This window comes from Artemia franciscana, chromosome 5, assembly GCF_032884065.1.
Source record: "Artemia franciscana chromosome 5, ASM3288406v1, whole genome shotgun sequence".
Classification (NCBI taxonomy): domain Eukaryota; kingdom Metazoa; phylum Arthropoda; class Branchiopoda; order Anostraca; family Artemiidae; genus Artemia; species Artemia franciscana.
In genome coordinates this window covers 30,700,725-30,724,277 of record NC_088867.1, presented here as the reverse complement: position 1 = coordinate 30,724,277, position 23,553 = coordinate 30,700,725, and the positions used below count along the sequence as shown (strand labels likewise).

Sequence of the window (23,553 nt, the reverse complement as noted above, 5' to 3'; positions counted from 1 at the left end):
TGTTGACGAAAGAGCTATTGAGCTAAGACGATGCAGGCCGCATTTGACTTTTAATGTTGGCGAAAGAGCTATTGAGCTAAGACGATTTCGCCAGTCATTTTACTTCCTTTAGAACACTGAAAAGACGCTCGGAAATGACATTTGACAATGGCAGTGAGCAGAAGAAGTATGCATCACTTTCAGGACGTTTGGAAACATGGCTTCTCCTGTAACAGATTTCATTGTAGGAATATGACGCCAATTGACCACTATGTCCTATTCGTCCAAATTTGCTTGGTTGATGGCGAAAGGATTAGTTACCCCAATATAGAAAGGCTTCATGAAATTCGAACCTAAAGTACGAAGGAGCTTTTGTACCTTGCTTTTCAAGAGATGAAATAAGGGTTTTCGTGCCTGAAACTTAGTATTCAATTCATTCAATTCTCCTAACACATTCTTCAACGTTATTCGTAAGTGGTCATTCGCGTGTGAGGGATCTTCAAGTACTAAAAAGTCCCAATGCAACGTAAGAGTATCCCGCTGCTCAAGAATATGTGCTTCACAGTTTTGAAATGAAAGCCAACGAATGGGAGCCAAAGCAAGGAATCTGTGTTGTTCCACTTGAGTGAAAACTTGAAATTATTTCTTATATGTACCTTGCCGTTTGGAACTGTGTCAGAAGTAATTTCAAGCGATTCTGCATAAATCTTCCACTCTTAGAAAGTTTTTTTTCTAAACAGGGCACATAAATGGCATCTACATTTAACGACTGTGACCCATGGATATTTTTCTTCTACAAGCGTTTTTTCGTTAAATCTTTGCGTAAACAAGGTTTATGCAAGGTGTTTGGCTACAGCCTTATCCGTCGTTTCGTCAGTAACCACCTCGTCTTTTGCGTGTCAAGAAGCTTTCCATGAAAATGAGGTGCCAGTGCTTGGAAGGCAATGTTGATTGCTTTCGTTCTACCCAGACTAGCCTCGCTTAGCAAACCCGGACCCGGCATACTTTTTATGAGCTTCAGCAAGTCGTCAGAAAGCAAATAGGGTAGATCATGTTCAACGACAAATGAGACAAGCTTTGCTTCAACAGTGGCCACTCTTTCGTTTCTGGAATCGCTAGAAAAGTGATGGTCCAATGGCATAGTCTTGGAAGACGAAGCTATTCATACTTTTTCATTTACTTCTTGAAGCTTTGCTCTGTTTGTGCCTTCCCAGGTCATATTTCCCTTCTTACAAAGAAAGTTCTTTTTGCAATAGAGGCAGTGAGCTATATATGCACTGCTTTGGTTATTCTGCTACTTTCCCCTCTCTAACCATCTTTTAAAGTCAGATTCTCTTTCCTACTCATTGCTGTGTTTTTAATCTGAAAACTTCCTTGCCAACTTCTGTTTTTTGGAAGAACTTGTGGAGGGTTCATCTTCCAAGCCTTTAACCCCATCCTGATACTCTTATAGTCATAGATTGAGATATGACTTCAGCTATTTTAATGAAGTATGTGCATTCTATAAAAAATAAGTGTCGAGTCAGAATTTACGCAATATGGTGGAATCACCTTATGTTCTTACAAGATTTCAAGTTAAAAGAGGGGGGAGGGCTTGGTCGAGAAATAAAAGAGCAATTGTGTCTCAAGCACTCTTAGTTGTAGACAATGCCATTCCTACCCCTTCTCCTTCTGGAGGGGGCAACAAAAATATGCTGACAAAATCAGATTTGTGCAAAACTTTTCTATAAAAAGGTAGAAAATCCAAAGATGTATATCACTAAAAAGTGTACTATTCCTTATATTTGCCTTTTAGACATCTTTTTTAGAGAAGCAAATGCTTGTAAAACACTAAAAGCCTAAGTTTAAAAAAGTCGGCATTATGAAATATCTTCCTCTTGTTTTTTTTTGCTAGTAAAAAAATGGGAGTCTAGGATGGAAAAGTATTTTCTTGCATGAAACACAGCTTATTTTGTTTTTGTTTTTTTTTACTAAAACCTGCATTTTTCTATAGATTTGCCCTTACAAACGAACATCCTACTTATGAAGCAAATACACTTGAAAAAATGATTAGCCTATGCTGTGAGGGTTTATTAAGAAAAGGAATTTTGCTGTTGTGAGGCACTTAAAATAGATTAACAAAATATACATGAAAAAAATGAGGCAAATGCAGCACGCAAAATCCTAGGAGAAATTTGGGGGCGGAGAGGCCAGTGAACAAATTAAACATTACAAAGCGTCTTTTTCTCTTGTATTTTCCTTCTATTATACCTTTAGAAACAAGAAAAAATAGCAATCTATCCGTATGCCCATAGATACAAAGTAAAATACCAATTTGTCATTATGCCCCATAGACACCAGATAAAATACCAATCTGTCAGTACGCCCCCTATTCGAGCTGTCAGGAAAAATTGTCAGGGATCCTTCATATAGGTCATCTATATAATCTCCTAAGCCCTAGAAATAGGGAAATAGTTGAACTAAAAGCTTGTTCATACCTTAAATCTCAGACCTTGGATTCATTCCTGAAAGTTTTGTTTATTTAACTCAGCTACTTTCTAAGACAGCCAGAAGCCCATGAGCTAAACTTGTTCTACAGTGAAAAATTTTTATCAAGTCCGAACGTGCTGGAATTTATCATTCCTGAGATATTAAAAGTAAGCTTATATCGTGAATACAAATAGCAAAGTTGAAATCTAAAAACGATCACAAATTTACTTTGCAGTTTATGGTACGTGTTTTTTCAAAACTGTTCGATAAACTGACTCATTACACTTCCTTAGATTTGTAGTTGAATATGTTTACTTTATTGAAAACACAAATAAGAAGAGAGAATTAGAAGCTGGAAAACCCTTGAGTGACCTGCAGTAAACAAAAGTTTAATGTACAAAGCTCTCAATTTTGTCAGCTATGAAATCAATAAATTGTGCTATACAATTTTATTACAATTTTATTTCCTAAAACATTAAGCAGATTCAATTTTAAGTTAATCTTTTTAGTTAATTATAAAATGTAAGAAAATATCACGAGCCGATTTATTTGAAACACTTTTTCAACGATACGTTACATAAACTGCAAAGCAAATTTTAATCGTTTTAAGATTCAATTTCACTCTTTATTTTCATCAATTCTTTTGTAAATTACTATGTACAAAACGCAGAATCGCAGCCTGTAACCTCGAGAAAGAAAAAGAAGAAAAAGGAGAATTAACAGGAAAAGAAATTCATTATCATTTTTCCATAAACATGAATTTCAAAGTGCTAGAGTGTACTAAACAAGACATAAAACTAACCTATACATTCATCTATTCAAGGTTCGTCAGTACAACACATGCTGAACAATAGCTGTTATATAAAATGGTTTTACATTTGCCTTTAAATTTCATAAAATCCAATTAATAAATACATGTAAAAATAAATACATATATGACAAACGAACCAGTCAATTCATTAAAAAGATCTATAATATCCGCTATATTAATTTCAATTCACAAATTTAGAATTAAGACTACGGAGGACATTTTGACTCTATGGGGAAGGTACTAGAGAACAACAAAGACGAGAAAGGAATATAAGAAGACACAATAAGAAAGGATAACTGTTTAAAATAAGAGGATGATGATATAAAAGTTGAGACCTGCCAATGATCCACTGAGAAAACAGCTCTGTCTGGCATTGAATGAAACAAGGGCCAAAATGCACCATTACAGCAACCATTGTAGTAATTATTGAAGTGCGTCTTATCATAGTAAACTGGAACAATCTAAAAAGAGAATTTTGTTAGGGAGCATTGTGTTAACAATATAAATCATGACAGTTACCGAAAACAACAAAAACTTTAGTTTGATAACAATATGTGAATCAAATAAATCTGCTTTACAATATGATTCCAAATATATGAATGCTATCTCATGGACCAAGAAAGTAAATTGTGAAATTTGCAATGTTTTAGAAAAAGGGGACGATGTCCCTATATATTGTCATAAACGGTGTAAAAATTACAACTGAAAAGAGCTATGATTTAGTTATAGAATTAGAAGAATAGAATTATGATTTAGAATTATATGACTTAGAATAGAATTAGAATCTAAATAGTGTCCTGGTTTAAGAGGGCGTATTGGCGGGAGGTGACGCTTCGTCAATAAACTTATATGCCTTCGAAGACAATTTAACGAGTATTAAAGATACATTTTTCTTTAAAACTAACAGTTAAATAGTTTTTTATAGCTACTCACCAGCAAAGTGGGCAGGATCAATGATTCTGTTTATATAAGGGAGAGGATAAAAGCCTCAAAAATAGTTTTTAGGCACACATTGTCGTGCTTATAATCACATAAATATGCATCTAATATTACTGTATATAAGAAAAATTTGACCCGCTGACTTCTCAATCTAGTATAGTAAGCAATAATTTTCAACGAGAAACGACAATTTTCATATACTAAAGTGTCCTGATCTAAATTGAGCTCAAGTGAAAAATAAACTAATGATAAAGAACAATTTTTATTGAATGGGGTGAAAGTAAACAGTGACAGTAAACCATAAACTGAAAAAATGTTCTGTCTATGAGAGGGATGCCACCTTCTCGACCCTTTACTTTGTACACTGTAGTTATGGCAATTGGTATTTACCAAGTGACATCTAGCGATCGCAAATTCTGTCGGTCTGTCTGTCGGTCCCGGCTTCGCTAGTTTAGGCACTTTCAGATAAGCATGGAAGATGAAATTTGGCTAGCGTATCAGGGACCAGACTAGATTAAATTAGAAACAGTCGTTTCCCCAATTCAAACGTCTGTGAGGGAGTGGGGGGAAGGTTAATTCGGAAAAATTAGAAAACATGAGGTATTTTCAACTTACGAACGGGTAATCGGATCTTAATGAAATGTAATACTTAGAAGGATATCGTGTCTCAGAGCTCTTATTTTAAATCCTAAGCTGGATCCGGTGACATTGGGGGAGTTGGAGGGGGAAACCTAAAATCTTTGAAAACGCTTAGAGTGGAGGGATCAGGATGAAACTTGGTGGTAAAAATAAGCACAAGTCCTAGATACGTGATTGACACAACCGGAACGGATCTGATCTCTTTGGGGGAGTTGGGGGGAGGGTTAATTCTGAAAAATTAGAAAAAATGAGGCATTTTTAACTTGCGAAAGAGTGATCAGATCTTAATGAAATTTCATATTGAGAAAGAGCTCGTAACTCAGATCTCTTAATTTATATCCCGACCGGATCCATTGTCATTGAGGGGAGTTGGGGGGACCGGAAATCTTGAAAAACGCTTAAAGCGGAGAGATTAGGATGAAGCTTTGTGGGAAGAATAAACGTAAGTCCTAGATACGTGATTGACATAACCGGTCTGAATTCACTCTCTTTAGGGGAGTTGGAGGGGGTGTTAATTCGGAAAATTAGAAAAACTGAGGTATTTTTAACTTAAGAGTGGGTAACCGTATCTTAATGAAATTTGATATTTAGAAGGAACTCATGTCTCGGAGCTTTTATTTTAAATCCCGACTAGATCTGGAGACATTGGGGGGAGTTGGAGGGGGAAACTGGAAATCTTAGAAAACGCTTAGAGTGGAGAGATCAGGATGAAACTTGGTGGGTAGAATAAGCAAATGTTGTAGATACGTAATAGACGTAACCGGGCTGGATCCGATCTCTTTGGTGGAGTTAAGGGGGCAGTGCCTTGGCGAGTTTGGTGCTTCTGGCCGTGCTAGGACAAAGAAAATTGGTAGGCGTGTCAGGGGCCTGCACAAATTGACTTGATAAAGTCGTTTACCCCGATTCGACCATCTGGGGGGCTGAAGGGAGGGAAAATATTAGAAAAAATCAGGTATTTTTAACTTACGAGTGGGTGATCAGATCTTAATGAATTTTGATATTTAGAAGGACCTCATGTCTCAGAGCTCTTATTTTAAATCCCGACCGGTTTTGATTTTCCTTTTAAATTAATCCATTGATTCTTAGAAATTTGCTAGAACTCATGCCCTATGAGCTCTTGGGTCTTCCGACCTCGTCACAAGTGCCATGTGAGTTCTTAGCACTTGTTTTATAGTATTTTCAAAATACTTCTTAATCTGATTCAATGTCCCTTGTATTTGAGCAGTCGTTCTTGCAGAATTTGAGCAGAAAATCAAAGTTTAGCATAGAATTGAGACTCGAGGAGAGAACAGATTCCCTCATACACGGAATAATTTCTATTCGATTGAAGTTTTAATATGGCTCTTTACTTTCATCTGATAGAATTTGGCTGTTCTCTTGAATTTTCGTTCCTTTTTCCAAGTATCTCCAGGGTTACCTTAAACATAAGGAGAACAACCACCCCTCAAAACAAACAATTAAAATTAAGATTCATCTTTTACATTTATAGTCCAGGAAATTCAGGAAATTCAAATTGAGGAAATTCAAGTGAACCTTTCAGATGTAAGCTAAAACATGTCAGATTTCAAATGTAGATGTAAACCAAAACATGTTGAGTGCATACGAGCTGTCAAAAGGATGAAACTCAGCAATGACTTAGTGTATTAATTTGGAACTTAAAAGAAACTACTGCTTCTGTAGCAAGTATTACCAAGCCTGAGGATATTGAAATAAAAATTTTAGCAAATAACGAGGGGAAATTTGAACTAAATCAAAACATACTATGCGCAAACAGATTGTGAAAAGGACGTATCAGCAACATCTTTGTAACAGCTTGCCGTATCGAGCTATCATGAGGGAATATTCAACCGGCCAAAAGGCAATATGTGCATACTTCTACTCTTATAAACACTACGGCAACTACCGTTACTACGACTACTAATACACTTACTTCTGCTACTACTGTTCCTTCTACTACCACTACTACTGTGATCCTAGTACTTTTAAGATCAAGGGTATGAAGTGGAAAATTTGAAAGAATATAGAGGGAAAATTTAAATTAGATCAACAGACACCATATGCATGCAGATTGAAAGGGCCCATCTCAGGAATGGATTAGGGTATTAGGTTGAAATTTTCAAGGAATACTTAAAGGGGAATTGACCAAAAGGCACTATTTGCACGCTATTATCACTACAACTACTAGTATTACCACCAAAACTACTACTTCTGCACCGACTATTACCAAGGCCAACGCTATTGTAATGAAAATTTAAGGATATGTTGAGGGGAAAGTTGAACTAAATCAGAAAACACTGCTTACATACAGATTGTCATAAGCAAGTATCAGCTACATCTTTGGGGTAGCTTACCGTATCAAGCTGAAACTTACAGGGCAGGGAAACTTACATGTGCGAGATGTTCAACTGGCCAAAAGGCAACATGAGCATGCCACCATTGCTATTAATGGTGGTGCCACTACTGTTACTACTACTACTAATACAACAACACTACTGCTACTATTACTCCTACTACTAATACTAGTACTATTTTGACAAGGGGTATGCTGTTGAAAATTTGAGAGAATACTAAATCAAAACACGCTATGTGCGTGTAGATTGTGAGAAAGGCGTATATCACGCAGGGATAAGAAAATTAAGTTAGAACTTTCAGGGAATGGTTAAAGGGGAGGTCAATTGACTAAAATGCAATATGTGTACGCTACTACTACTACTACTTTACTGCTGCTACTACTACAGCAACTATTCCCACTACTACTTCTATTGCAACTACCAGTAACGCAAAGAGTATTAAGATGAATATTTCAGTAATCGTTGCGGGGGAGCTCAACTAAAATATAACACAATTTTGATTTATAGGTCGTCAAAAGGACATATCGACAATATCATAGCAATGACTAATTATACTAAATTGAAACTTTCAGGGGTTGATGTGGGGGATGTTAAACTGACCAAAAGGTAACATTTTAATACTACTGCTGCTACTAGTACTAGTGCTATTACTGAATTCCACTACTAGTCCTACAACTAGTACAACTAGTACTGCTACTACTACTATTTTTACTGCTATTACAACTATGGCTAAGTACACGACGCTGAAATTTTCGAGGAATATTTAGGAGGGAAGCTGAGCTGAATTGCAATACGCCATCTGCATGCAGGTTGTCAAAAGGGTGCACCAACAATATCGTAGAAATGACCTGGTCTTGTTCTCTTAAAGCTTTACAGCATCTCTTTGTCGACGCACCCTCTACCCTTCCTAAAAGCACACCGCTCTTCCCTTGAAACTTTATCTACAGCATCTCTAAATCTGAGATGTACCAACACACTAAGCAATTTACCTCCTAGAGAAAACAGGGCTAATGCCTCTATAATTACGACAGTCATTCTTATCACCTTTCTTATGGAGGTGTTTAATTAGAGTTTTCGTACCTAGAATCGCTAGGTACTTCCCCTTTTTCATAGATAGTATTCACAATCTTCAGTAACTTATCTCCGACCTCACAACCACCATATTTAAGAAACTCATTTACCACGCTATCAGCACCCGAGGTCTGACTATTTTTTTTTATCCTTTTCGTACTGTTACTACTAATTCTTCCTTACAATATCAATCTTCTTCACATCTGAAGTGTCTCAAATTTTTTCATTTTTTGCTACATCTTTTTCTGTAACTCTATCACGGTTTGGCACATTCTCAAAATGTTCTGTCCATCTTTCTTTAACTCTTTCCTTCTCCATCTTTCTATAACTCTTTATTTTTATAGGATTTATCATATAATTCTTGTACAGGCCCCTTTTCCTCTCTATTAAATATAAAGTATTTTCTCTAAAATTCCTATCTGTGTTTCTAACTTTCTTCCTTAAGAAACAATCAACGACTTTGAACGACTATTTTCCTAAAATTATCCCATCCATTTTCTACATTGTCGAATTTTAAACTTTCCATTTTAGTATTCAACTGTTCCTGGAAAAAAAGACAGAAATACAGTCAAATAATTTTTCTAGCATAGAACTACCATAAATCACTTTTAATAAATGAGTAAAACCCGAAACAAACAGAATTTGAAAAAAAATGTCAAACTCAAAACGAGCAGAAACTATCGCTAAGAGAAAACGTAACTCCTCCCGTGCTATCTAAAGACCAGTTTATAATTTGCACTTTACTCAAAACAAAATAAATTTTTAAACGTTGTCTCTATAGCTCGAAATAAATTTTTTTCCTTGAATTAGAAATTATCATCTGGTTTTTGGAAGCGAAACGGGCATTAGCCATATTCATCTTTGTAATAGTTTCTGCTCGTTCTGAGTTTGACTTCGTTATTTAGAGTAATTTCTGGTCTTTTTGGGTTTCACTTATTTATTGATAGTGATTTATGGTTGTTTTTTTTGTTAAAAAATTACTTTAATTTATTTCTGCACGCCTTCTGTTTTACGTAGCTTTTTACTATTATTCGGGAAGCTTATTTTGTGGAAAGTTTTTTTTCAATTAATTTGAAAAACTAACCTGATCAGCTTTAATTCCGGCAGTAGGGGTTTTGTCATTTATATCAGCTTCTGGAATGTAATCTGGTTCTTCGTTTGGGCCATAGAAATTTCCTGTCCAGCCAACCCATTTTCCTTTACACTGCACAACCACTGGAGCAACAGCCGTCACTAAGCCACCTGCGCTGCAAAAATTAGAGGCAGTTTACTCTTTGTCTAGCAAAATAGAAAGAATTCCAACCCTCAGAGTGGGCCACAAAAAATAAAAAACGAGAATCATGGTTAAGTGAAGAAGGAAAAGAATAAGTTTAAGCCAGAAGGAAATATTACCGCTACCCAATAGCTAAATTGGTTACATATTTTTTTCTTGGCAAAAATAAACCACTCAGAAGCCATCGCCTAAAAATCCTTCCAGCAGCCTTACTTGCTGCAATGCAATTAAAATAAGCACCAATTTCTCTTTTCCGTCCTCCCAGAAAGGATCAATTGGTCTTTCTTTTAGAATTGTCTCACTTTTTAAAGAACTTAGCAAAATTTGCCTCTAAATGACTCCAGTAGCTCATCAACTGGAATTCCAGAATTTCATAAATTGTGTTTGCTCTCGCAATCAATTTTAGGTACACAGAAAATATCAAACATCTACTTAAAAGAGACCTACCGAGCCTGTTTTGGAGAAAACATCCAAACAGAAAGAAATAAAAATATTAGATGTCTTCTCGTATGACAACTTGCTCCTTTCACTTTACCCAACCAAACAGTCTAAGGTCTCTGTTAGGAAAACAAATGAATATGTTTTATATATTTTGCACATAAATCTAAAGAATTTAATTTAAAAAAAAAACAATATGATTAATAAAACATTTGGAACACTAAGGATCAAAGTTTGAACTTTGCCATTCTTACCCAAGTTAAGTAGAATTAAAATACTCCTCTGCCAAATATGATTTGCAGCTCCTCCAAATATATCAAGGAGGCACACTCGTGCCTCTATAAAGAGGCGAACCACGACAATGTTAAGCGATCTTCGGTTCCAGTGGTCGCAGAGGGATGGGGAGGGATGCATTTCGTATCCCGAGCTCCAACTAAGAAACCTGCCAAATTTCATCCCCCTCCGACTTTTCCTTCATGGGGAAAATCTGGCCGAAAGTTTCGACCCACCAACCCCAGCCCCCCTTTAACGTTGTCCGATCGGGCTGAAATTCACAAGTTAAGGTCCCCTAGGGCCCAGGAGCTTATCCGCGAAATTTCAGCTCGATCCGATAACTCCTTCCCTGTTTTCCAGAAACCACGCATAGCCACTTAATTTTCATATTCTTTTTTTTTCTCGACGCCTACAGGTCACAGCCGACATCGGATCTGGGTGTACGAAGACTCATTCGATGCGGAATTCTCCGAGTAAGTGCCCTTGAAAGTTTCGTAGGAAAATCTTAACCCCCGAAAGTTTCGACCCCCCAACCCCCCCCCCCCCCCCCTTTAACGTTATCCGATCGGGCTGAAATTCACAAGTTAAGGTCCCCTACGGCCCAGGAGCTTATCCGCGAAATTTCAGCTCGATCCGATAACTCCTTCCCTGTTTTCCAGAAACCACGCATTAGCCACTTAATTAACCCATTTATCCATAAGAGCCCATGTTAATTTGAAATTTTTAAAAGTTATTTAAAAGTTATATTTCACACATGCAGGTGGTTAGCTTAGTCGGTAGAGTGTGGGACTTTTAATCCTTGGGTCAAGGGTTCAAGTCCCTTATCGGGCGGTTTTTTTTCACAAAATATGAAAAAAACTTCGTTTTCTTAAAGAGTTAAAGAGGCTGCGTCCCAAAGTCGAACCTTAAAACGTACAGGAATCTAAGCTAGAATATCGGGGGGTTAAGATTTCCCAAAGAAACTTTCCAGGAAAATTACTCGGAGAATTCCGCGTCGAATTTTTGAAATTCGAAAAATCCTTATCCTTGAAATTCTTATCAAGAATTTTTGAAATTCTTAAAAGTTACGAATATCAACATTCGTACAGGAATTATTAAATTACATCCACCATGGATTGTAGAAAAACGTACAGAAATAATATGAAAAAAACTTCGTTTTCTTAAAGAGTTAAAGAGGCTGCGTCCCAAAGTCGAACCTTAAAACGTACAGGAATTAGGAGAGGCAGTTGGGGGGCTGCCGCCCCCCAAACTCCCCGCTTTTACAGACTCTTTTGTACAGGTTTTTTGTTGTGGGGGGACTTCATTGTTACTAATTACTAGTTTCGGCGCAATGGTTCTCCTGTCCTTTTGTATTTAACATTTTTCGAAGTTATTCCATTATTCATTCATTTCAATTTTTTGTTAATTAAAAGAGGACCTTTCCGAAGCCAAGAGCGGGGGGTTAGGGGGGCGGGCGCCCCCTTCAACAAAAAACCTGTACAAAAGAGTCTTTAAAAGTGGGGGGTTTGGGGGGCGGCAGCCCCCCAACTGCCTCTCCTAATTCCTGCACGTTTTAAGGTTCGACTTTGGGACGCAGCCTCTTTAACTCTTTAAGAAAACGAAGTTTTTTTCATATTATTTGAATATGAAAATGAATATGTTTTATATATTTTGCACATAAATCTAAAGAATTTAATTTAAAAAAAACAATATGATTAATAAAACATTTGGAACACTAACAATCAAAGTTTGAACTTTGCCATTTTTACACAAGTTAAGTAGAATTAAAATACTCCTCTGCCAAATATGACTTGCAGCTCCTCCAAATATATTTGTCATAAAGACCCTGGAGATATAGAGTGAAGAGAAACTATTTACATCATATGCCGATATGTTAATTTCAAAAGTATAGTGAAAGAAGGGTATTAAGGTGAAATTTAAAGAAATATCGAGGTGGATGATTAAATAAAAAGTAAGACAATATATGCATGCAAGATGTCAAAAGGACGTGCCTGGAATATCTGAGCAGCTATCAAGGGTATTGAGTAGAAATTTTCAGAACATGCTGAAATCAAAAGACAATTTGTGTACACATGACGTCAAAAGGACGTATCTAAAATATCTCAGGAACAGCTTATTAGGCAATATTAAGCTGACACTTTCAAAGGATATTCAACTGAGTCAAAAGACACTATCTGCATCAACGTTGTCCAAACGATGCATATACAATATTTCAGGAGCGGAAACAAGAACTGAGTCAAAACTTTCAGGGAACAGTGAGGGATGCTAAACTAAATCAATTGACACCATGTGCATCCAGGTTCTCTAAAGGGCATATCTGCAGCATGTCGAGAACGGCTAAAAGTATGAAATTACAACCTCCACGGCATGTTGAGGAGGATAATGAAAATCGAAGCACACTATGTCTATTCATGCTGTTAAAAGGGCGTATCTGAAATATCTCAGGAACAGTTAGGGTATAGAGTGAAAACTTTTGTGGCCCGTCGAGAAGGATTTTAAATTCAATCAAAAGACCAAACGTAAATCCAGGTTGTCCAAAGGACGTTTTATGCAATACTTTAGGAAAGTTTCAGGGTATTAAGCTGAAAATTTCAGGACATGTTGAGAGGGATATTGAATTAAATCAAAAGATACTAAATAAATTCATATTATCAAGGGTGTATCTGCAAAATCTCACCTATGGGTAAAAAGTTGAAACCTCCAAGGCATGTTGAGGGGGATACTGAACCAAGTCAAGAGACAATAGGTTGTCAAAATAGCGTATATGTAATATCTTGAGAACGGTTTGGCGTATAATCTAAAAACTTTCAGGTCACGTAGAGCGTGATATTGAACTAAATAACAAGAGCTAAGAGCTCATATGGCACTTGTGACGAGGCCAGAAGAGCTAAGAGCCAAGAGCTCATATGGTATGAGCTCTAACAAAATTCTAAGAAACAATAGATTGATTTAAAAGGAAAATAAGAGGCTTAATGCCGATCGGGATTTAAAATAAGAGCTCTGAGTCACGATGTCCTTCTAAATATCAAAATTCATTAAGATCCGATCACCCACTCGTAAGTTATAAATGCCTAATTTTTTCTAATTTTTTCCTCTCCCTTTAGCCCCCCAGATGGTCGAATCTGGGAAAACGACTTTATCAAGTCAATCCGTGCAACTCCCTGACACGCCTACCAATTTTCATCGTCCTAGCACGTCCAGAAGCACCAAACTCGCCAGAGCACTGAACCCCTCCCCCCAACTCCCCCAAAGATAGCGAATCCAGTACGGTTACGTAAATCACGTATCTACGACATTTGCTCATTCTATCCACCAAGTTTCATCCAGATTCCTCCACTCTAAGCGTTTTCCGAGATTTCCGATTTCCCCCTCCAGCTCCCCCCAATGTCAACAGATCTGGTTGGGATTTGAAATAAGAGCTCTGAGACATGAATTCCTTCTAAATATCAAAATTCATTAAGATCCGGTCACCCGTTCTTAAGTAAAAAGTACCTCAATTTTTCTAATTTTTCCAAATTAACACCCCCCAGATCCTCCAAAGAGAACGGATCCGTTCCAATTGTGTCAATAACGTATCTAGAAATTGTGCTTATTCTTCCAATCAGGTTTCATCCCGATCTCTCCACTCTAAGCGTTTTCCAAGATTTCTGTTTCCCTCCTCCAACCCCCTATGTCCCCGGATCCAATTCGAGTCGAAAATGGAGCATCTGAGACATAAGATCCTTCTATATATCAAGTTTCATTAAGACCCGATCACCTATTCGTAAGATAAAAATACCCCAGTTTTCACGTTTTCCAAGAATTCCGGTTTCCCCCTCCAGCTTTCTCCAACGTCACAGGATCTGGTCGGAATTTAAAGTAAGAGCGTTAAAGCACAAGATTCTTTTAAATATCAAATTTCATTAAGATCTGGTCACCCGTTCGTAAGTTATAAATACCTCATTTTTCAGAAGTACCCCCCCCCCAACCACCAAAGAGAGTGGATCCGGTCCGGTTATGTCAGTCACGTATCTTAGACTTGTTTTTATTCTTCCCATCCAGTTTCATCCTGATCTCTCCGCTTTAAGTATTTTCTAAGATTTCCGGTCCCCCCACCACCACCCCCAATGGCACTGTATCCGGTTGAGATTTAAAATAAGAGATCTGAGTTACGAGGTCCTTTTAAATGTGAAGTTTCATGAAGATCCGATCACTCCTTCATAAGTTAAAAATACGTCATTTTTTCTAATTTTTCAGAATTGCCCCCCCCCCTCAATAGAGCTCAATAACCCCCTCAAGTTAAAAATACTTCAATTTTTCTAATTTTTCCAAATTAACACCCCTCAGCTCCTCCAAAGAGAACAGATCCGTTCCAATTATGTCAATCACGTATCTAAGACTTCCGCTTTATTTTCCCACCAAGTTTCATCCCGATCCCTCCCCTCTAAGCGTTTTTCATGATTTTAGGCCCCCCACCCAAACTCCCACCAATTTCACCAGCTCCAGTCGGGATTTAAAACAAGAGCTGTGAGACACAATATCCTTCTAAATACCAAATTTCACTTGAAATCCGATCACCCGTTCGTAAGTAAAAATACCTCATTTTTAATATATTTTTTAGTATTAACCCCCCCCCCCCTAACTACCCCGAAGAGAGCGGATCCATTCTGGTTATGTCAATCATGTATCTAGGACTTCTGCTTATTTTTCCCACCAAGTTTCATCCCGATCTTTCCACTCTAAGAGTTTTCCAAGATTTTGGAAAACTTACCAACTCCCCCTAGTGTCACCAGATCCGGTCGGGATTTAAAATAAGAGCTCTGATGCACGATATCCTTCCAAACATCAAATTTCTTTAAGATCTGATCAACCGTTCGTAAGTTAAAAATACTTCATTTCTTCCGAATTAACCGAATCAAATTAGAAATAGTCGTTTTCCCGATTTGACCATCTGGGGGGGGGGGGCGTTCATTCGGAAAAAAATAGAAAAAAATGAAGTATTTTTAAATTACGAACGGTTAATCAGATCTTAATGAAATCTAATGTTTGGAAGGATATCGTGCCTCAAAGCTCTTATTTTAAATTCTGTCTGTCGGTCTGTCTGTTCGTCCCGGTTTTGCTACTTTAGGCGCTTCCAGGTAGGCTAGGACGATAAAATTTGGCAACCATATCAGGGACCGGACCAGATTAAATTAGAAATAGTCTTTTTCCCGATTTGGCTATCTGGGGGGGGGCGGTTAATTCGGAAGAAATGAAGTATTTTTAACATACGAATAGTTGATCAGATCTTAATGAAATTTGATGTTTGGAAGAATATTTTGTCTCAAAGCTCTTATTTTAAATCCCGACCGGATCTGGTGACATTGGAGGGGAGGGAGTTGGGAGGGGGAACCTAAAATCTTGGAAAATACTTAGAGTGTAGGGATCGGGATGAAACCTGGTGGGAAAAATAAGCACAAGTCCTAGATACATGATTGACATAACCGGAACAGATCCGCTCTCTTTGGGGTAGCTGGGGGGGGGTTAATTCTGAAAAATTAAAAAAAATTAGGTATTTTTACCTTACGAACGGGTGACTGGATCTCAATGAAGTTTGATGTTTAGAAGGATATCGTGACTCAAAGCTCTTATTTTAAATCCCGACCAGATCTGGTGACACTGGGGGGAGTTTTGGGGGACCTAAAATCACGGAAAACACTTAGAGTGAAGGGATCGGGATGAAACTTGGTGGGAGCAATAAGCAGAAGTCTTAGATACGTGATTGACATCCGCTAAATTTGGGAGAATTTGGAGAGGGGAGGGTTATTTCTGAAAAATTAGAAAAAATGAAGTTTTTTTAACTTACGAAAGAGTAATCTGATCTTCATGAAACTTCATATTTAGAAGGACGTCGTAACTCAGATCTCTTATTTTAAATCTCAACCAGATCCAGCGTCATTTGGGGGGGGGCAGTTTGGGGGAAGGGACCGGAAATCTTAGAAAACACTTAAAGTTGAGAGATCAGGATGAAACTGGGTGGGGAGAATAAAACAAGTCTAAGATACGTGACTGACATGACCGGACCGGCTTCGCTCTCTTTGGTGGAGTTGGGGGGGAATTCGGAAAAATTAGGTATTTGTAACTTACCAACGGCTGATCAGACATTAATGAAATTTGATTTTTAAAAGAATCTTGTGCTTTAAAGCTCTTATTTTAAATTCCGACCAGATCCTGTGACATTGGAGGAGTTGAAGGGGGAAACCGGAATTCTTGGAAAATGTGAACATTGGGGTATTTTTATCTTACGAATAGGTGATCGGATCTTAATGAAACTTGATATATAGAAGGATCTTATGTCTCAGATGCTCCATTTTCGACTCGAATTGGATCCGGAGACATAGGGGGTTGGAGGAGGGAAACAGAAATCTTGGAAAACGCTTAGAGTGGAGAGATCGGGATGAAACTTGATTGGAAGAATAAGCACAAGTTCTAGATACGTGATTGACATAATTAGAACGGATCTGTTCTCTTTGGAGGATCTGGGGGGTGTTAATTTGGAAAAATTAGAAAAATTGAAGTATTTTTAACTTAAGAACGGGTGACTGGATCTTAATGAATTTTGATATTTAGAAGGAATTCATGTCTCAAAGCTTTTGGAACTTCTGGATGAAACTGGTGGATAGAATAAGCAAATGTCGTAGATACGTGATTTGCGTAACCGTACTGGGTTCGCTCTCTTTGGGGGAGTTGGGGGAAGGGGTTCAGTGCTTTGGCGAGTTTGGTGCTTCTGGACGTGCTAGAACGATGAAAATTGGTAGGCGTGTCAGGGAGCTGCACAAATTGACTTGCTAAAGTTGTTTTCCCAGATTCGACCATCTGGGGGGCTAAAGGGAGAGGAAAAATTAGAAAAATGACGTATTTATAACTTACGAGTGGGTGATTGGATCTTAATGAATTTTGATATTTAGAAGGACATCGTGACTCGGACCTCTTATATTAAATCCCGACCGGCATTAAGCTTCTGATTTTCCTTTTAAACCAATATATTGATTCTTAGAATTTTGTTAGAGCTCATACCATATGAGCTCTTGGCTCTTAGCTCTTCTTGCCTCGTCACAAGTGTCATATGTGCTCTTAGCTCTTGTTGTAGATTGGAGCTTGAAACTTTTACAGTAGGGTTCTCTGATACGTTGAATGCGATGGTGTGATTTTCGTTAAGATTCTATAACTTTTAGGGAATGTTTCCTCCTATATTCTAAAATAAGGTAAATTTTCTCAGGCTCGTAACTTTTGATGACAAAGACTATATTTGATGAAACTTATTTCTTTTGATGTATTTTTTAGTATCAAGATTCCGATTTTTACAGTTTCGTTTTCTATTGAGCCGGGTCGCTCCTTACTACAGTTCGTTACCACGAACTGTTTGACAAAGAAGCAACATGCGATCATCAGAATCTTGCAATACGCAGTAATACGCACTTTAGAGCACTTGGAACGAAAGTAACATTTACCATTTGCACTTTACTGAAAAAATTGTTTTAAATGTCTTCACTTTATAACCTTAAGCAATCAAAAATTAATTAAGATTTTAAGGAATAAATATCAGCATGTATATTAAAAAGACAGTGCATGTTCATTTGAATTTTCTCAATGAACGGACAATTTTAATCTGACAATCTCCAATAGACAATCTCCAAATTTTGACTGGACGTGTTAAGTGAAATGATGAATGTGGAGGTAGGGGGGGGGTGATGGTTGATCTCAGATCACTTTGACTGTTAAAAAGGGCATTATAACTTCCAATTTCAAATCAAACACGCCCCATATGAAGTTTATGTGACCGTCCATTCCATGTGAACCCTATATGCCCTTTTGGCATTTATCTCGTTTTAAGTTTCGTTAGAATATTCAATTTAAGTTTTATTTGTTTTAAGATTTATTTTTTCATTTATATTGATACCTGTGAGATTTTTGTTTCTTATGATTGTTTATTTAATTTTTTCGTTGTGGGTTTCAGTTACTCTTTATTACTCTGTTTTACGTTTCATTTGAATATTTAATTTAAATTTTACACCTTTTAAGATTTATTTATTTATTTACATTAGTACCTGTTGTATGTTCTTTGTCATTATTGTTTGTTAAATGTCTGTTCGTTTTGGGTTTCATTTACTCTTTATTAGCAATATTCATTTGTTTTAAGTTTGAATTATTATAGAAATTTAGTTCTGCTGGTCTCAAAATTAATATGACTTCTTGATATTTATTAGAAACACTTCTTTATTGGAAAGTTGCTTTTTAATTAATTAGCCTAAGAGCCTATTTTTTATACCGATTACGGACAATAATGTCTGAACTATGTTTTCACAATTAGCAATGGTAAAAAATAACCTACACACAGAAACAAGTTAATTATATATGTGTTCTAGAAGTTTGGTCTTCTTATAAACAAGATAATTTTTTCGGAAACATCCTTTACAAAAGACCCGAGGTCCTTTATATCAACTTTACCGCCAAAGCTTTATATAACTCCCATGCTTCTGCCACAGCTAAACCTATAAACATTAATCCAATCATTGAATTTATAAACATATAATCATTTCCGGCACTTATGTGTTATAGCGACCACACTCAAGTTCTTGACCTGAGTAAAGCCAGTTTCTCTAAGTGAGATAAACTACTATGCTGGTATGTTTTAATTAAATATTTAATACATAGAGTTGGCTAGGTTAGGTATTTAATATGATGCGTTCTGGGCGGCCTGCCTTCCATTAATCTCTGTTGTAGTTTCCATAATTTTGTTACTAAAGTATTATATTTTCATCATATTTCGGTATATTTCATTACGATTAACCTAACTTCACTTCTTTAGTGTGGTTACTATAATTACGTAAGCACCTCATTTCCAATGATAACGTTTAACGCCATCTTAAATTGTTTACCCACCTTTTGAATATTTTTACCCCATTTCAATCGATATATTCTTTTAATTTAGTATCTTGTTTATATTTTGACAACCACCTGAATATTTTTGTTTTCATCCATTTATCACGGACTTTTAATGTATTTGACCAGCAAAACTTCTTATCCTATTATGCTTTTGTTATTTTTATCATATTTGACTTTCTAGCTTGACTTTTTGCATAGATTCTGAATTAATGAAACAACAGCAGCAACCTAGTAAATAGCAAACAACGATCCATAGTAGTTGGAGGTTCAAACATGCGTTTTAAAAAACAAAAGCTAAGAGCTCATATGGCGCTTTTGACGAGGCCGGAAGAGCCAAGAGTCGGTCCTGGTTTTGCTAGTTCGGACACTTCCAAATAAGCTAGGACGATGAAAGTTGGCAGGCTTATCAGGGACCAGACCAGATTAAATTATAAATAGTCACTACAGGGTATCGGATCGTAATGGAATTTGATATTTAGAAGGACCTCGTGTTTTAGAGCTCTTATTTTAAATCCCGACCAGATCCGATGACATTGGAGTGAGTTAGAGGGGGAAACCGGAAATCCTGGAGAACGCTTAAAATGGAGAGATCAGGATGAAACTTGGTGGGACAAACGTTACAATATTGAACAAGAAGAGACTGCATGAACACCGTATTTGCAAGTTTATCTATGTAACAATTTTCAATAGACAAAGAACAGCAAAATCAATAACTCTAGTAGCGAGTCTAATTTTAGGTTCTGACCTCGTCACAAGTGTCATATGAGCTCTTGGCTCTTGTTTTTTTCTTAACCAGGATTAGCAGGCTAGTTCAAGCTCTTAGGGATATGATATATTTCTCGCTTCAAAGCCACTACTTCCACCTACGTGTCTTTTATAAATTAGTTTTTTTTTAACTCTATCATAAAATTCCAAACAGCACTAAAAGGGCGTCTTTTGGTGCCGTATCTAGAATGGAGAGTCTGGGAAGAATAGCGAGGGCTTCATTACATATCTCCGTGGTTAAAAGCCCTATGTTGGATTTTCGAAATCCCCCCTCTTACATACTCTTCCCAACCTCCTTAGTGGCTGAAAAATAAAAATGCTTTAGCCGAGAACGAGCGTTATGAAAAAAACGCTCTTTATTCATTTGTATTTATTAATTTGGTTTATTCCTGCGCACTTATAAAAAATTCCTGTGTATATTTTCAAACGTACCGGGGACAACATACCCTCTGGCTTTATTTATATGACAAATTTACACATACCCTATGGGTAGGTTTGAGAAAAGCAGGAAGTAAAACCTATTTTTGATATTCAATTTTGACAGTAAAAAAACTTATTGACTTCTTTAGCTTTGTCGTCTATGTTAAAGTTGTTTTTTTTTTCAAGATTTACATTTTAAGCAAAAATTAATTACTAAAAATTCTTACAAAAGTAAAGAGCGAAGTTGGAACTTAAGAATGAATAACAATTATTGCTTCGTAAATTACGCATGATAGATCGGCAAAACCAGCTCAAATAAAATGATGTTTTCCAATAACAGAAAAATTATAAAAACTAGCACTTTACTGAAAACTGAAATCGCTTGAGTCTTAGAATAACTATAATTATTTTTATCATTGGTGGCATGGGTGCCACCCAATGCACTAGGTTTATTGGTATACGTTTTTGCGTGCGTGTGTTGTATGCTTGTGTTGATACGTGTTGCGTTTTACCTTTCAACCACTATATATGTAATATAGTTCCAATGGTGAAAGTTTTGGGATGATTGCGCTTATTGTAATTTTCACAGAAATAATTAGAAAACATACCTCTTCCTTAATTTTCACGAATAGACGTCATTTGATATTTGTTGTTGTAGCAGTTGATTTTCGTATTATGAAGAATTATATCTTGTTTGTTTCATTTTAATTCTTACTTTGGATGTTTTTTTAAATTGAAACATTTAAATCCGGGGTAGGGTAAAATCCTAGTTTAGTGACTTTTGGCTATATCGGAAAGGGGTTATGTTGGGAAAATGAAACTTTCAGGATTGGGTCTACATGCTAAAGTATGTGCCAGGAAGGTATTTTAAAGTACCCACCTCCACTCCTTCTCCATCTAGAGGGCCCTGAAATTCGCCTACATGACAGGTCTATACCTATAGAAATTTTGACAAAACAACATTTTACCTTAATTTTTAGTTACCAGTTGCTTTTTCTCTGCCTTTAGTTCTGAAAATGCAACTTCTGTTATTTAAGTAGAATTCTGAGCCATACCAATGTTTTTTGTTTTTTTTCAAAATTTAGGATACGTATTTGCATATCTTTAAAACCTTATAAATTGGGATTGGGCAAAGTTGTGAAGCTGAAAACAATTTTGCTGTACTTCATTCAAGCAGAAGATCTATTTTGCAAGGTTTCACTTTTATAACACACATATTTTTGAAGGTCCTCAAAGGTCAGGACCCTGTAGATGGAGAGGAGGTAGGTACTTCAAAATACATTCCCGCGACATACTTTAGCCTTTAGACCCATCCCTGAAAGTTTCATTTTCCTAACCTAACCTCTTTCCGGGGGATGCATTTTTCAAAATTTATCGATTTTTCAATGTAAATACCAAAAAAAGACATTTATTCAAAATCTAGGGAGGGAAAAATGTCCCGATTTTGGAAGCAGATGACCACGGTTGCCTTCTCTCTTATATAATGATCCTCTTTCACTATGGCTTATAAGAATGTTGACATTCTGTTATTATAGAATGAAAATAAATCAACAAATAATGCCAAAAATCCTCCTCTCCCAGTTTAAAATCCCAAGGTTTTGCTTACGAAAGTTCTTATTTATGACAAAATTACTCCTTTAAAGATCATTCCTGCAACTACTTTAGATACTGTATTAGTTTATATAATGAATCTGTGAGTCAATGCAGGGATGTATTTTTGGGCTTATTTGACACCGACTGAAATTTGGTTTTCTAAATTTTTCTCGTGTAATACGGCTCATCCTCAATTCAAATATCTGAAGTTCATCTATTGAATGGCTTTAATGGTAGACCAAACAATGGTCATGTCCGCTTCTTAGGCATCATTCTTGATAAAATTTATTAAAAACCATATTGATTTGACTCAAATGAAGGGATGCAGAAAGCTTAATAGGTTAGTCTAAGAAAGCTTAACTATATTTTTCCTGGGCCATTTTAAGAATCGTCGGTGAGTTTGCGGTAGTTTTGCAAGAGAGTAAAGATGTTCAAAAACTCAAAATGCATCTATTAACAATAGTTTCATGACCCAAAACAATTGTTCAGGTAATACCAACATTGACCTTTCTTATTGTCCAGTTAAATGGATCTTTACTTTTCCTCCTTTTATTAAGTCACTTTCGAAAACCTACAGGCTAATAAAGCCATAACCTAAACAGGGAGAAAAAATCATTTAGCAACTGCTTAGCAAGGTTTAGAAATATATTATCACTGAATTTGAGCTTTACTAAAAAATTTGGAGTAGTCAGACGGCGATAAGCTAGTTGAAAATGAATTTTAAGCTGCACAGACTAGCGGATTCTCAATCAAAATCAATATAATCCTGGTTGAACAAGTTAAATCTTTAGAAAAATTACCTCGACTTCCGCTCAACGACTCCGGTTAAAGGGTTCTTTTTAAGGACGAATGGTAAACGATTAGAAACAACTATTAATGCCTCCTGCTCAGGTACTTCCACGTTCTCTTCCTTAATATCTTCATCCACGCTTAGTCTGGGTGATTTGAACAAATATTGTTGAACCCAATTACGAACACTTTCAAATAGGTTTTGGTCAGTTGCCATTTTGAATATCAACTGAAAACTAGTTGATGCAAGGTTGTGGATTGTCTCCCTTAGCAAATTCTTCGAAATGGCACATGAGCGGATGTGACCTTTGCCTTAGCGAAGTTAATAATTTAGATTTCGTCATAACCTGATAATCGAGTGGTAGTGGTTGATCTATTCAGATCTACTGGCAAAGGAAAAAAAACTGTCTTTTATGCCGTAATATATGACGGTTCGTTGCTAAAGCAATGGAAAAGTATGTCAAAATCTATCTAATACCTGAGAGAGGGACAATTTCTCTCTAGCCGTAAATATCTTAAATACGCTAAGAACACAATTATGACATTGTTTTTACGCGGTCAAACCAAGATCTTCTGGAGTAAGTCGCGACTGCGAAAACATAATTGTCATCTATTTAGCTCCAATATGATTTTTTTTTCAGCAGAAAGGCATGTTATATCTTGTTTTCACTAGGATATTGCCAGGATTTAAATATGTATGATTTGAGATAAAATAAAACAATCGAGGCTTAACTCGCTTCTCACCAAATGGTGTACACCTTGGATTGTAACGAGTACGTCTATGTTTTGCCAAGCTTAGCTCAGCTTTACCACACTTGGCAGAGACTCGCCACAGTGGG

The 23,553-nt window shown here is 36.6% G+C and overlaps 1 protein-coding gene across 2 annotated transcripts in view; it reads right to left on the bottom strand.

The window, feature by feature from the left end:
* The window catches only part of LOC136027250 (uncharacterized), a 67,267-nt gene extending 44,277 nt beyond the window's left edge, over positions 1–22,990 (bottom strand). For both annotated transcript variants that reach the window (XM_065704322.1, XM_065704321.1), the window contains exons 1-3: positions 22,726–22,990; positions 9,344–9,506; positions 3,595–3,720 (exon numbers count right to left, since the gene is read on the bottom strand). In XM_065704322.1, the coding sequence (XP_065560394.1) occupies positions 3,595–3,720; positions 9,344–9,506; positions 22,726–22,931 (495 nt within the window). In that variant the 5' untranslated portion in view covers positions 22,932–22,990. The remainder of the gene's footprint in view (positions 1–3,594; positions 3,721–9,343; positions 9,507–22,725) is intronic.
* Between the last annotated feature and the right edge of the window lie 563 nt (positions 22,991–23,553).